Source organism: Marmota flaviventris, chromosome 19, assembly GCF_047511675.1.
Source record: "Marmota flaviventris isolate mMarFla1 chromosome 19, mMarFla1.hap1, whole genome shotgun sequence".
Taxonomy (NCBI): Eukaryota; Metazoa; Chordata; class Mammalia; order Rodentia; family Sciuridae; genus Marmota; species Marmota flaviventris.
The window spans coordinates 14,472,422-14,485,343 of NC_092516.1; the positions used below are offsets into that span (position 1 = coordinate 14,472,422).

At 39.5% G+C, this 12,922-nt stretch overlaps 1 protein-coding gene across 1 annotated transcript in view; it reads right to left on the reverse strand.

The window, feature by feature from the left end:
• Positions 1–12,922, reverse strand: part of Dnah3 (dynein axonemal heavy chain 3) — a 157,487-nt gene that overhangs the window by 39,558 nt on the left and 105,007 nt on the right. Inside the window, 3 exon segments of the mRNA XM_071605826.1 lie at positions 5,955–6,134; positions 8,431–8,725; positions 10,574–10,677. Of these exon segments, the coding sequence (XP_071461927.1) occupies positions 5,955–6,134; positions 8,431–8,725; positions 10,574–10,677 (579 nt within the window).

Below are 12,922 nucleotides of genomic sequence, written 5' to 3' on the forward strand. Positions count from 1 at the left end.
CACACACATTCTAGTTTGCACACACTCATGCTCCCTGGACCTAGTGACCTTGGGACACAGGGCAGTTGGGTTTCACTCTGCCTTCATGTTCTATTGCTCTGCTGTCCAGCATGTCAGCCTCTAGCCTTATGTGGCTATTTAAACTCAAATTAATTAACATTAAGTAACATTAAAAATGGATTTCTTCAGTCTCTCTAGCTTCACCTCAAGTGGTTGAGAGCCACACAAGGCAGGTGGTTATTGCACTGCTCAGTACAGATACAGACCGTCTAATGATGACAAAAGGCCTGTTAACAGCATTAATCTAGTGCACAGGATTATGTTTTAAAAATTAAGGCAAGAAATAGTTATTCAGAAATAGTTCTGTAGGAAGTACCTCCTTCATTCATTTATTTTCCATACACCAAATTCACTCCCTTCTCCAATTAACCACTATTAATTTGATATCTTCTGGGAGGCTGATGCAGGAGGATCACAAATTCAAAACTAGCCTCAGCAACAGTGAGGTGTTAAGCAAAGCAACTCAGTGAGACCCTGACTCTAAATAAAATACAAAATAGGGCTGGGGACATGGCTTAGTGGCCAAGTGCCCCTAAGTTCAATCCCTGATAACCGCCCCCCCCCCAAATTGATATCTATCTATTTACCTACCTACTCAAGATATCCATATCTATCTACCTATCTATATAAGCTTTATTGATATATCAAAATTAATTAACATATTATATAATTCATCCACTTAAAGTACATAATGCAATGATTTTTAGTATATTCAGTTTTATGTAACCATTACTACAATTTTAGAACATTTTAATCACCCCTAAAAGAAACCTTGTACCCATTAGTAGTCATTCCTCATTTTCTTACCATTTTCAGCAACTAATAATCTACTTTCTGTCTCTCTAGATCTGCCTGTTATAATAATTTTATTTTTTAAAAAGTTTCAATATAAAGTAAGTCACAGATTCAGAAAACTACACAAAACCAATGTATAGTTTAGTGAAGTCATTAAATCCCCTTACCTCCATCACCCAGGACAAGAAACAGAACTCTGCCAGTCCTTCATTGAAGCCCTTCCATGGGCACCATTCAGGTCATAGCTCTCTCTCTCTTTCCTCCTCCAAAAAGTTATCACTAGCTGGGTGTGGTGGTACACACCTGTAATCCAGTGGCTTGGGAGGCTGAGACAGGAGATTTCCAAGTTCAAGATCAGCCTCAGCAACTTAGTGAGGCACTAAACAATTTAGTGAGACCATGGCTCAAAATAAAAAGCAAAAAGGGCTGGGCGCAGTGGTGGCGAGGTGGCACACACCTGTAATCCCAACAGCTCTGGAGGCTGAGACAGGAGAATTGAGAGTTCAAAGCCAGCCTTAGCAACGGTGAAGTGCTAAGCGATTCAGTGAGACCCTGTCTCTAAATAAAATAGAAAATAGGGCTGGGAATGCAGCTCAGTGATTGAGTACTCCTGAGTTCAATCCCCAGTACCTAAATAAATAAATGAAATAAAAATTTAAAAAAAAGTAAAAAGGGCTGGAGATGTGACTCAGTGGTTAGGTGCCCCCGGGTTTAATTCCCAGTACCACCAAAAAAAAAAAAAAAAAAAAAAAATCATTATCCTGACTTTCCTGTAATTCCTATCTTATATTTCTTAATGGTTTTCAGCACTCAAATGTTTATTCTTAGGCACCAGAGTTTAATTTCTGCCAATTAAAAGTACTTTACATATCTTTAAATTGTTTTCTAATCCACAGGATTTCTCCACTCCCCATTTCTCTTATCTGTTGTGGATCTACGTTGTTTGACCTGTAGAATTTTGTTGATTATATACCCCTGGTGCTGTTCACCATGTTCCTCTCTCCTCTGTGTTTCCTATAAATTTATAGCTGGATCTAGAGAGAATCAGAGCCAGGCTTCATCTCCTTTGGCCAGACTGTAGGTGCTGGTGCGTTCCTTCATCAGAAGGCACACGATGGTGCTTCTCATTTGGTAATGCTGGTAGCTACTTGTGCTCAATGGCTAGATCCATCAATTCACAGAGGACTGCAAACTGATGTTTTGAGTTATTTCTGTTTTCATTTTTAAAAATGTTTTATTTTTACAGTGCTGGGGATCAAATCTAGGGCCTTATGCATATTAGGCAAACATTCTACTACTGAGCCACATCCCCTTTTCTATAGAGACAATTTCCTCATTTACTATATGGTTATACAGTGATACATATCATATGAAAAAGGATAATGTGGTGTACACCTGTACTCCCAGTGACCCAGGAGGACTGCAAGTTCCAGGTCAGCCTTAGCAATTGAGCAAGACCCTGTCATTTGTCAGTAAATTAATAGAACTGGAGAATATCATACTAAGTGAAATAAGCCATTCCCAAAACATCAAAGTCCAAATATTTTCTCTGATAGGCAGAGGCTAATTCTCAGTAAGGTGTGTGGTGGGTGGTTAGGGAAGAAAAGAAGTACTTTGGATTAGACAAAGGGGAATGAAGAGACGGGAGGGGGAATGGGAATAGGAAAGATGGTAGAATGAATCAGACAATACTATCCTGGGTGCATACACAATCAACGTAATTCTACATCAGATATAACCAGAAGAACGAGCAGTTATACTCCATATATGTATAATATGTCAAAATACATTCTACTATCATGTATAACTACTTAGAACAAATAAAAATTATTATAAAAATAAATGATAAATGATTAAAAAAAAAAAGACTGAGGATGTAGCTCAGTGGTAGAGCACTGTCAGCTCAATCCCCAGTACTGGGGGGAGGGGAGTGGGGGGAGGAGTGTAAATGCTTGATTCTGTTTATTAGTTGTAAACACAATGAGTTGTTCCTTATCAACTTCTGAAGCTGACCACCTCTGATTATGATGATTGATTATGCTTTCATGGATTGAAACATATTTTGGCAAACACCAATACATTGAAATCATCATCACTGTTGAAGTTGAAATGTTCTTATCTTTGGTCAGTGAGGGCCTCTTTCTGTTGGCTACTGAGTCCTTCTGACATACCTCTAGTAGTCTCAGATAGCTTTCTCACTATCTGGTATATCAAGAAGTGACAGGCTTATATCATATGTTTCCTGACCCAAACAAACAATCAGTCATTTCTACAAAAATAAATAAATAAATAAATAAATAAATAAATAAATAAATAAATAAATAAATAATAAAAATCCTGATTTCTTTTAGTAGGAAATTGGATTTCAAGATGGCAATTGGGGTGGTAAGCCTGCTTGTTGTTAGTGAGTTGATCATTATTCCTAGACCTTTTCAGTGGCTATCATGGGACCTGATGAATTATTACTGCATTTCTAGTTCAAGTCTAAGACCACAGGGCATTGACTTAACTACTTGTCTATTATATCTTGATCTTTTTCCCCTTCTATGCTGAGACTCCAGGACACAAGGGATAAGTGAAATAGAAAACTGCATAATTACTCATTTGCATAATCTCACTTGGCATACATAAAGCCCTTAGAATAAGAAATATAGTACCACTGCCAGTTTTTTTCTTTTTTTGTATTAGGGATTGAACTTGGGGCACTTAACCACTGAGCTACATTCTCAGCCTGTTTTTTGTATTTTATTTAGCGACAGGGTCTCACTGAGTTGCTTAGCACCTCACTAAGTGGCTGAGGCTGGCTTCGAACTTGAGATCCTCCTGCCTCAGCATCCGGAGCCATTGGGATTCCAGGCATGTGCCACTGCGCCAGGCACCAATGCCATTTATGATAAATTTTTGTATGCTTTCTCCCGATGACCCTTCCATTTTTGATTGTTCTGTATCTATATCACTGAATCCTGTAATATCTCCCATACATATTATAATCTCTCCCATTTAGTTTTAGTTGAACAAGTAATCCTATGTTTTATGCTTAATTCCCAGTGGTTTCATTGATCTCTCTGTAATATTTTGATTGTTTGAACACCATCATCAAGGAGATTTATAAGACAGTGCTTATGGATATAATAGTTTCTGTGTTCTTGTATGTTGGTAAGAATTTTTCTTTTGGGTTGGGGATGTGGCTCAAGTGGTAACGCGCTTGCCTGGCATGCGCAGGGTGCTGGGTTCGATCCTCAGCACCACATAAAATAAAATAAAAGATGTTGTATCCACCGAAAACTGAAAAATAAATATTAAAAAAATTCTCTCTCATCTCTCTCTCTCTCTTTAAAAAAAAGAATTTTCCTTTTATCAGTTAAAGGTTCTGTTATCTAGTTACCTGTATTTGTGTGGGGATTTGGGAAGATTCAAAACCTGAGTTGCTGTTGCTGTCATTTCCTCAAAATTCTTCCTTAATTTTTCACATGTAGATGTGTAAATTTATAGTTTGCATGTGTATACACAACATACACACAAAAGATATTATCTGTCTTTACATATATACACTGACATATGTAGGTTTTGCTTTTTTAAAGGGAATAGAATAATATTTTATATATTATTGATGTGGGACCGTTGTTAGCTATGTGAACCTGAGGAAGTCACTTAACCTTTTGATGAAGGGATAAAAATAGTACTTAATGTTGACTTATGTTTGCTCAGTGTTATATGAACACAGACCCATGCTAAAGGTGCTCTCAATCCTGTACTATGTTGCCTCGATCCTCAGTTTCCCCATCTCAGCCCCAGCTAATTCTCAGCTAGACAGCTGGTTCTCTGCTGAACACAATTTCTTCAACAATCAGCACCTGGTGTGATTGTTCCATGACTGGGTGGTATAATAGAGACAAGACTGCTCTGCCAACCAGGGACGTGGCCAAACCTCCTCCCTCACAGCTGAAATGGCTCAGCTTCTTCACCAAGTGACAGGTCTACCTGGTCTTCATTCCTCATGACTCTTACACCAGAATTGTTAAGATACTCATCAGATTGTGTTCACTTCCAGGGAGTACCCAACCCAGAACAGGGTCCCTGCTTCCCTACTGCCCTCAAGCTTGCTTAGCGCCCTCTCACCAGGCACCACCACAGGTCTCCTTGCTACGCGGATACCCTCACTGTGGCCAATTAATATGCCCAATTTCATTGACTACAAATGTGTTCTTGGCCAGTGCTGGACATTGGGCTTTTTTATTGTTTTTTTCCCAAAGATCATAGCTGAAAACTGTCTGCTGCTATGTGGGATGGAAACACATTCCTTTTTGAACAGCTAAATCTTAAATAGAAAAAAGTAACACACCAAGCGCCTTCCTTCTCACTGGTGAGAGCAGTACTGAGTTTGTGGGTGCCAGGTTCCTTAGATCCCACCATAGCTAAACCCAAAGCAAAAGTGTACCTCAACTCTACTCTGGAGGTGGAAGGTGGTGGTCTGGGCACTCAGATGAGATCATCCTCTCCATTTCCCTTATTTTACAGATAAGAAAGCCTCGAGCCAGAGAAGAGAGATTTGTCCAAAGTTACAGAATCCAAGTCCAGAAATGGAATGAAATTCTTAACCAAAGATGGCCATCAAAGTACAGAAACATAGAAGTGGATGGATCAAATGGAACCTGAAGATGATTTCTGAACTGTTAGATGATGAGGAAATTTTACTAATTTATCTGCTATTACTATTATATATTTTGCTTTGGCCACTTTGTTTAGATTTGTGTCTTGGCAACCTGAAGAACTACAACAATTCCAAAAGGGGACTCTGTCATGCATTCCTGGTTGATGTCGTATCTGGCTTCCCCTCCTGGAACTTTCCATATGCTGAATTATCCCTATCATATGACACCTTCTGTGTCTCCAGCACCTAGGGATGACTTCCTGTTGTCATTTCCCATCCTATCTCACACATCCTACTTCTCATAATATGAAGTCTAGAGCTGACCCAAACCCCTCCAGCTGTGTGCCCCCTGCTCTCCCAGGGCACAGTGCCCCGTACCAATCCTCCAGGCAAGCAGCCCAGCTCTACTGTGGAGTGGGGGAAGGAATGAGCTCCTCCCTTCACATACCAGTGATATCATTCCTTCCTCCTCCAGGAGGACCCATGGCTGTCACAAGCAGCACATCCACAATATCCAGCCTGGTTGTGTCTTTCTTGTCAAACCAGTAACCGTGGTCAATCCACTGTCTCAGGAGCTCGATGGGGGGCTGGGCCCCATACACCTCTTTGGCCGGCATGTTGAGGTCATCTGTAGAAGGAAGCACAGCCGCACATTATTAAGTCTGTGGGTCCTCTTCTCTCACAGGAGGTGACAGATGACAATTCCCTCCACAGAAAAATTGATGCCCAGCTGTCCCATTCCCCCTCCAGGCAGGGCTGGGTCACTGGACATCCAGGCCAGATGGGAAGGGGTTTCCTGTGTTCTGGACTCTCCTGCCTTGTTGAAATTTCTGCCCATTGTGGTTATAGAACTGGCATCAGCAACAAGGTATTTAATTTTTCTCAACCAAAATATATTGATTGCCCACTATATTTTGTTAATTGCTGGAGATATGAAGGTAAGGAAGATAGTCAAACTCCCAGCCAACAAGTTTTTTGTTTGTTTTGTTTTGTTTTGACTTTGAGATAGGATCTTGCTATGTGGTCCCGCATGGCCTTCAAATTCTGGACTCAAACAATCCTCCTGCCTCAGCTTCCCAAGTAGCTGGGACAGGCAGTCACCACCATGTCCAGTATATATAATATATATACATATACATATATATATTTGGTGGTGGTGCTGGGAATTGAACCCAGGGTCTTGTACATTCTAAGCACACACTTCACCACTGAGTTACAACACAGTCCCCAATAGAAGAACTTAATTTGACCAATAGGTAATAATAGTTGAACTCCAGTGGGAGCAAAGATTTTTTGATGAGTGAAACCAAAATAGCAAGAGTAGACTACAGGCTTCTGTAAGGGCAGGGATGACATTTCCTCCAATAGCATGCTGCTCAATCCTGGCATACTGGAGCCACTCAGTAAGACAGAAGCTTTTTAAATGTTTCCTCAACAAACATTGGTAGAATGCCCAATTGTGACAGGTAACGTTTTAGGAATTTTACATTCATGACCTCATCTAATCTAAATAATGACTTTAAAGGAAGATAGTATTACCTCTACATTAATAGTAAGGAACTGATTAGGGTCAGAGAGCTTAAGTTACACTACGCCTAGTTAAAAAGTGATATTTGAACCCAGATATGTTTAGGTGCAAAGCTTAAACTGTTTTTGGATACATAATAAAAACAGGGAGAGAATGGTGTGGTGGCACACACCTGTAATCCCAGTGGCTTGGGAGGCTGAGGCAGGAGGATTGTGAGTTCAAAGCCAGCCTCAGCAAAAAAGCGAGGCACCAAGCAACTCAGTGAGACCCTGTCTAAGAAAAAGTACAAAAAAGGGCTGGGGATGTGGCTCAGTGGTTGAGTGTCCCCAAGTTCAATCCCCAGTACCCCTCAAAAGAAATAGGGAGGGAGAAACTGGGCACCACAGCACACACCTATAATCCCAGGACCCGGGAGGTTGAGGTAGGAGGATTGCAAGCTTGAGGCCATCCTTGGCAACTTAGAAAGGCTCTAAGAAACTCAGTGAGATCCTGTCTCAAAATAAAAAAGTAAAATAAAATAAAAAAGGCTTAGGATAAAGCTCCCCAGCATTAAATCTCTAGTAACCCCCCCAAAATTAGGGAGGGAGACTCAGATACATGAAAGAAAAGAAAGGAAAAATAAGAAAGGGGCTAGGGATGTAGCTCAGTGGAAAAGCACTTGCCTAGCATGCACGAGGCCCTGGGTTCCATTCCCAGAACCCAAAAACAAGAAAAAGAAGAAGGAAAAGAAAAAGGATCTCTCTCCTTTAAGGAATTGATGTTAGTTGACAAGAATATAAATACATGCAATGTGAGTTTACAGAGGATAACCCAGAAGAGTATGGTATTCTAGAACCCTATGAATCAGCAGTCAGACAAAAAATGTGTTAGGCACCAAGAAACCTCGGTTTGTACCATGGCGCTAGAATTTTTTAGACGTTTGATCCTGAACAGGAAATTTAACCCCTTGGAGCCTCAATTAACTCAAGTAAAATTATGATGATGATTAATAACTTCACAGGGTTATAAGGCTCAAATAAAATAAATGAAAGAGTTTTGTAAAGAGGTAAAGCCCTGAGAAAATTCAGTGTTCTTATTTCACAAATATTTACTTGACATTTACCGGTAACATAAGTTATCTGATACAAAATGGAACAAGGGTTTTGTCTCAAAGTGTATATTGCTTCTAGAGATGTCAGAGGGCAAACACCACAGTTCCTTCTAGAACTACTTACTCATGGAGGGGAGGAAAGTGGGAAGGAAGGAAGGAGAGAGGAAGGGAATGGAGGGAATACTAAATTATACAAACTAGAAATTTTTATCTTCTAGAAAAAGTCAAAAGACCGTACAGCGGCCCCTCAAGGGGACGCTCTGGTTTGCTGCCGCCTGGGGAGGAAGAACCCGGACATGTCCTTACCCACAAACACCACTGCTTTCTTCTCCATGGGAGGCCCGAAAAGGCCCTTCCGCCGTCGATCCAGCTTGGACATGATGATGTCCTGGGTTTGATTGGCTGAAGTTCTGGCAGAGAAATTGATAAAGTTGGGCAGGTAGGTATTTTTGGGAAGGTGAAGGAGGAAGTTGTTTGTGATGGCTGATTTGCCAGTGCCGGTAGGACCCACAAACAGCGTCGGAATTTCATGGTGCAAGTAGGTTTTCAAGAAGAAGGACTGCCGGGCCGTCTCCATTGTGGGGATGATGAGTTCTGAGACCTGTACCACAAAGACAGGGAGAATCTTGGCCCCAGGTCCAGGGGGCTGAGACTTGGCATGCTAGGACCTGGGTTTGAATTTTAGCTCTGTCCTTAGTATCTTTATGACCCTGAGTATTTAACCTCTTCAATATCCTCCATCCCTTCATCTTTGAAAGAGGGATAATACACAGGGTTGGTTTGAGATTTAAATGAGACCATGCATGTAAAGATGAGAATTATTGTCCTTGTTTTATAGACAAGGAAACTGAGGCCCAAGAACCCTTTGTAATTTGCCCAAGTAACACAGTAAGTAGAAATGCAGGGATTCAGATCCCAGCTTGAGTAGATTTCAAAGACTGCAAAGTCCCAAGTGGAATCTAAGGGCTCCATCTTGGGCTCCTGGAATCCCTATTTCTTTGGGAAGAACATCTTACCCTCAGCTTAGCTTCTCTGAGCCTGAACCTTGTCATTGGTCATTTGACCAATCTAGTCCCTCCATGGGGGCAGAAGAGGAGGCAGGGAGATGCATATTATACATGGAAGTCTGTTTGTATGTCTGGGCTGAGAGGGATTCATGGCTTGGGCTGCTTTGCATATAACTCTGGGGAGTACCTGTCACACTGTGGTTTGTGTCAAAGCCAAACTAGTTTAGACTTATGCCACCCAAGTCTATGCAATTTGGAAGCCTTTGTAGACAAAATCTTTGCTTCTTTTGAGAAGCAATTTGGCCAAAAAAAAAGAGAAGATGGGGCAAGGTGGTTAAAGTGGAGAAGAGAAATCACAGGGGTTAAACTCTGGATATCTTGTCTGCATTACCGGCGGAAGTCCTCCCAGTAACCCTCTGAGGCAGGGGTTATAATAATGTAGATGAAAAAACTGAAGTCCAAGAAAGCTGGCTAACTGGGTGGAAGCTACTTAGCTAGAAAGTAAAGCTCAATGCCTATTTTTCAATCAAGACTGGAAATTTAAAACAAGTTGGGTTTCATAATATTTTATTTTCAGGGACTACATCAATAGTTTGCAAGGGAAAATTCCCAGAAGAATTGAAATTATTTTCTACACTGGACTCTTGTCTGTATGAATTCAGCTAGATTTCAAATCCCTAGAGTTCAGGTACCCAAGCTCTGTCCTGAAGCCGGCACTCACTCGCCCACTTAAGGCATCCTGAACACATTGAGCATGGTTGGTCCCACTTGGCTTCTACCTGGGTTGTCCATGTTCCCAGTTTCCCATCCACTGCCCACCACTGCACCCAGGGTCTGAAAGATCTGCACTCACCCCAGAAAGATAAATTATATCCACTAGATGCCACCAACAGGCATGAAAGTGCACACCTGTACAAAGTTTCAAAAGGCATGAAATGAACAGGGTTATAGGTGAATTACCTACTACCTAGAAAAAAAAATCTATTAATGAGAAACTACTTTTCTGCTGATCAAGAAAATCGAAAATCTCTTTCTGAAGGTTTTAAAGATATTTTGTGGGGGCTCAGGTGACTCAGAGGTGAACCACATGGGATTATTGGTAACGACAATAATGAGAATAGCAACAAATATTCATCTAACCCCTAGTATGTGCCACATGCTCATGTATTTTGCCTTCAAATTTTGCAATCATTTAAATGTTTCTTTTTATTCCATTTTATGGTTGAATAAAGGGAGGCAGAGAGTGAAGGCTGAGTAAGGAACATAGGTCTCTCTGATTCTAAAGTCTGTGCTTTCTTGAAGCTTGATGCAACTCATGTTGGAATCTTTTATTGAAAGAAGCTTTAAAAAATGCCCACAAAGAAATGCTAATTCCTCTAGCCAGGAGGATATCTGGGTAATTCAGGGAAGCCACAATTCTATAACCAATGCTTTTCTTTTACCTTTGCACCAGCGGGGATAATTTCCTCCTGTTTGGTGATGTACTCTGTCCAGGCTTCCCAATGTCCACTACCTTGTTTGAAGAAATAAAAATCATAGATGCTTCCTGGATCCAAAGAAAGAGAACAGGATATTAGTTTACCAAGGATTCCCATTTCCCATTTCGATGTACCTCAGCTATAACAATCAAAATGTGTAACAACCAGTGTTGGCATAACTGTGGTCAGACTTACACATTGCTGTCACCTGTACAAACTAAAGCAACACTTTTTAAAGAATGGTGATTTTATTTAAAAATAAGTGTTGACCATGCAAGTTACTAAATTATTTTTAATAATATCCATAGCAAGGACTAAAAATGAAAATTAAAAAGGCAATAAATCATTCCAAATTCCATATCCAGAAATAACTCTTGATGGCAATCCTTTGGCTCTCTTCTTAGGCACACTAACATGTTGAAGAGGGAAGGACAGAAAGATGAGAGGGAAGTATTTTATAAGCATGGAAACATGACAAAATTTTAAATAAAGATGAGAAATTTAATTTCACTTAAATCTAGCAGAGGAAAATATTGGAATAAAACAGATGCCTCCACTGAACTTTAGACACATCATTATTCACTATCAGGATATCGGTTCCTAAAAGGTGTTTCTTAATTAAAAAAATAATTTTCAAGCCTTTGCAGAGTTAAAGTCATTATGCTTTTAAAAAATCATCTACTCTGATTTTGTTACTTTGTGTTTTATCTTTTTGTTGTGAAAAAATTGAAATGCACGAAAATAAAGAGAATGGTGTAATACACCATCAAGTGTCATCCTCCTGTTTCAATTATTAATGTTTTGCAATTCTTGCTTCATCCATTTCCACTTTACCAAGGGCCACCATATTCATCTGCCTTCCTCATCGCCTTTTCTCTTCCCTTCTTCCCTTCTTTCTTGGTGTGAACTTTTTAAAAGCAAATCCTGACATCATATTCAATTTTTAGGCCAGTTTCATCCATTTCTTTATGAAATGAGAGGTAGTCAACATTCCCTCTTCCTTCACCCTCTCCTTCCCTGGCTCTTATTACTCATGCACAATTCCTTCTTTGTCAGGGTTTACAACATTCATGTTTTGATTGCAACCTTAATTCTGCCATTCCTTAGTTTTAGATCTATACAGTCTTTAAATAATTCAGTGCTCAGAATCACGTCTTTTAACAGGAACATTTCAGAGTTCTTTGTTTTGACTAATTCTTTAGTTGGCTGATTTGATTTTTTTTTTTTCAATAAGAGGCTTATGGCTGCTCACTTCTCTCAGTCTTTACACGTTTGAGAACTCTGTCTGCTGCTGTTATATTTTAACAGAGATTTGGCTGAGAGTAATATTCATGTCACATTTTCTTTCTGAATTTTACATAATTCATTCTGTTTTGTTGCATTTTAAGTTATGAGCAGAAGTTGAGGCCTGTCAAATATTTTTCTTTTGACTCTTTTTTAAAATCTAGTTGCCTGATGAAATCTATTTTAACCTGAAAAATCTTATAATTTAATTAAGTTGTCTTTTTGGCCAATTATTCTGTATCAGTTTTTCTTAGAATGCAGCAAACCCCTATAATTTATAGAAGTAGTTCTTCATTTTAGGAAAAGTTTTTGCATTTATCTCTTTGTATATAGTGTCTGTTGTAATTATTGTGTTTGCAACTTTAGGAATTAACATTTTTTTCATTTCCATATTGACCATAGTCTGTTTCACTATTTTTATCATTTTCTTCTATAGCATGTATAATTATATCAAACTTTTCCCCTAAGCCATTTATTAGAAGCCTAACTTTGTACATTTTATTTCTCGCTGGATATAGTTTACTTAACAGTATTATTTGATTCTCACGTTCTTTGATTCTTCAGTTCCTCTTTTATCATTCCTTACAAAATTTTCTGTGCTTTATTGAAACATAATTCACATACCATGTAATTGAACTCTTTCAAATATAGAATTCAATGGTTTACTAAAAGTTTCTGTATGTGGGGTATGATAAATATCCAAAGAGTTGTGAGATAATGACCATAATACATGTTAGAATTCTTCACCGCATCAAAAAGAAACCTCATAATTCTCAGCCATCAATGGAGTTTTGAGATGAAAGTTGAGTTTCTGCTTCTACTGGCAGGTGGATCTGCATAAACTATAGGTCTGGGTAGCTGACAAATGTGGGGCACGCCCTCTAGTGTCGCAGCAGACCCCAGGGGCTCACCATCAATTTCTTCTTCCTTGATTCTTGTCTTGTGAATTTGAAGAATGAAATCCACAGACCAGGATGAGCAAGTGTTTGAGAGAAGAAATTATTGAGGAAAAGAAACAGAATTCTGGCA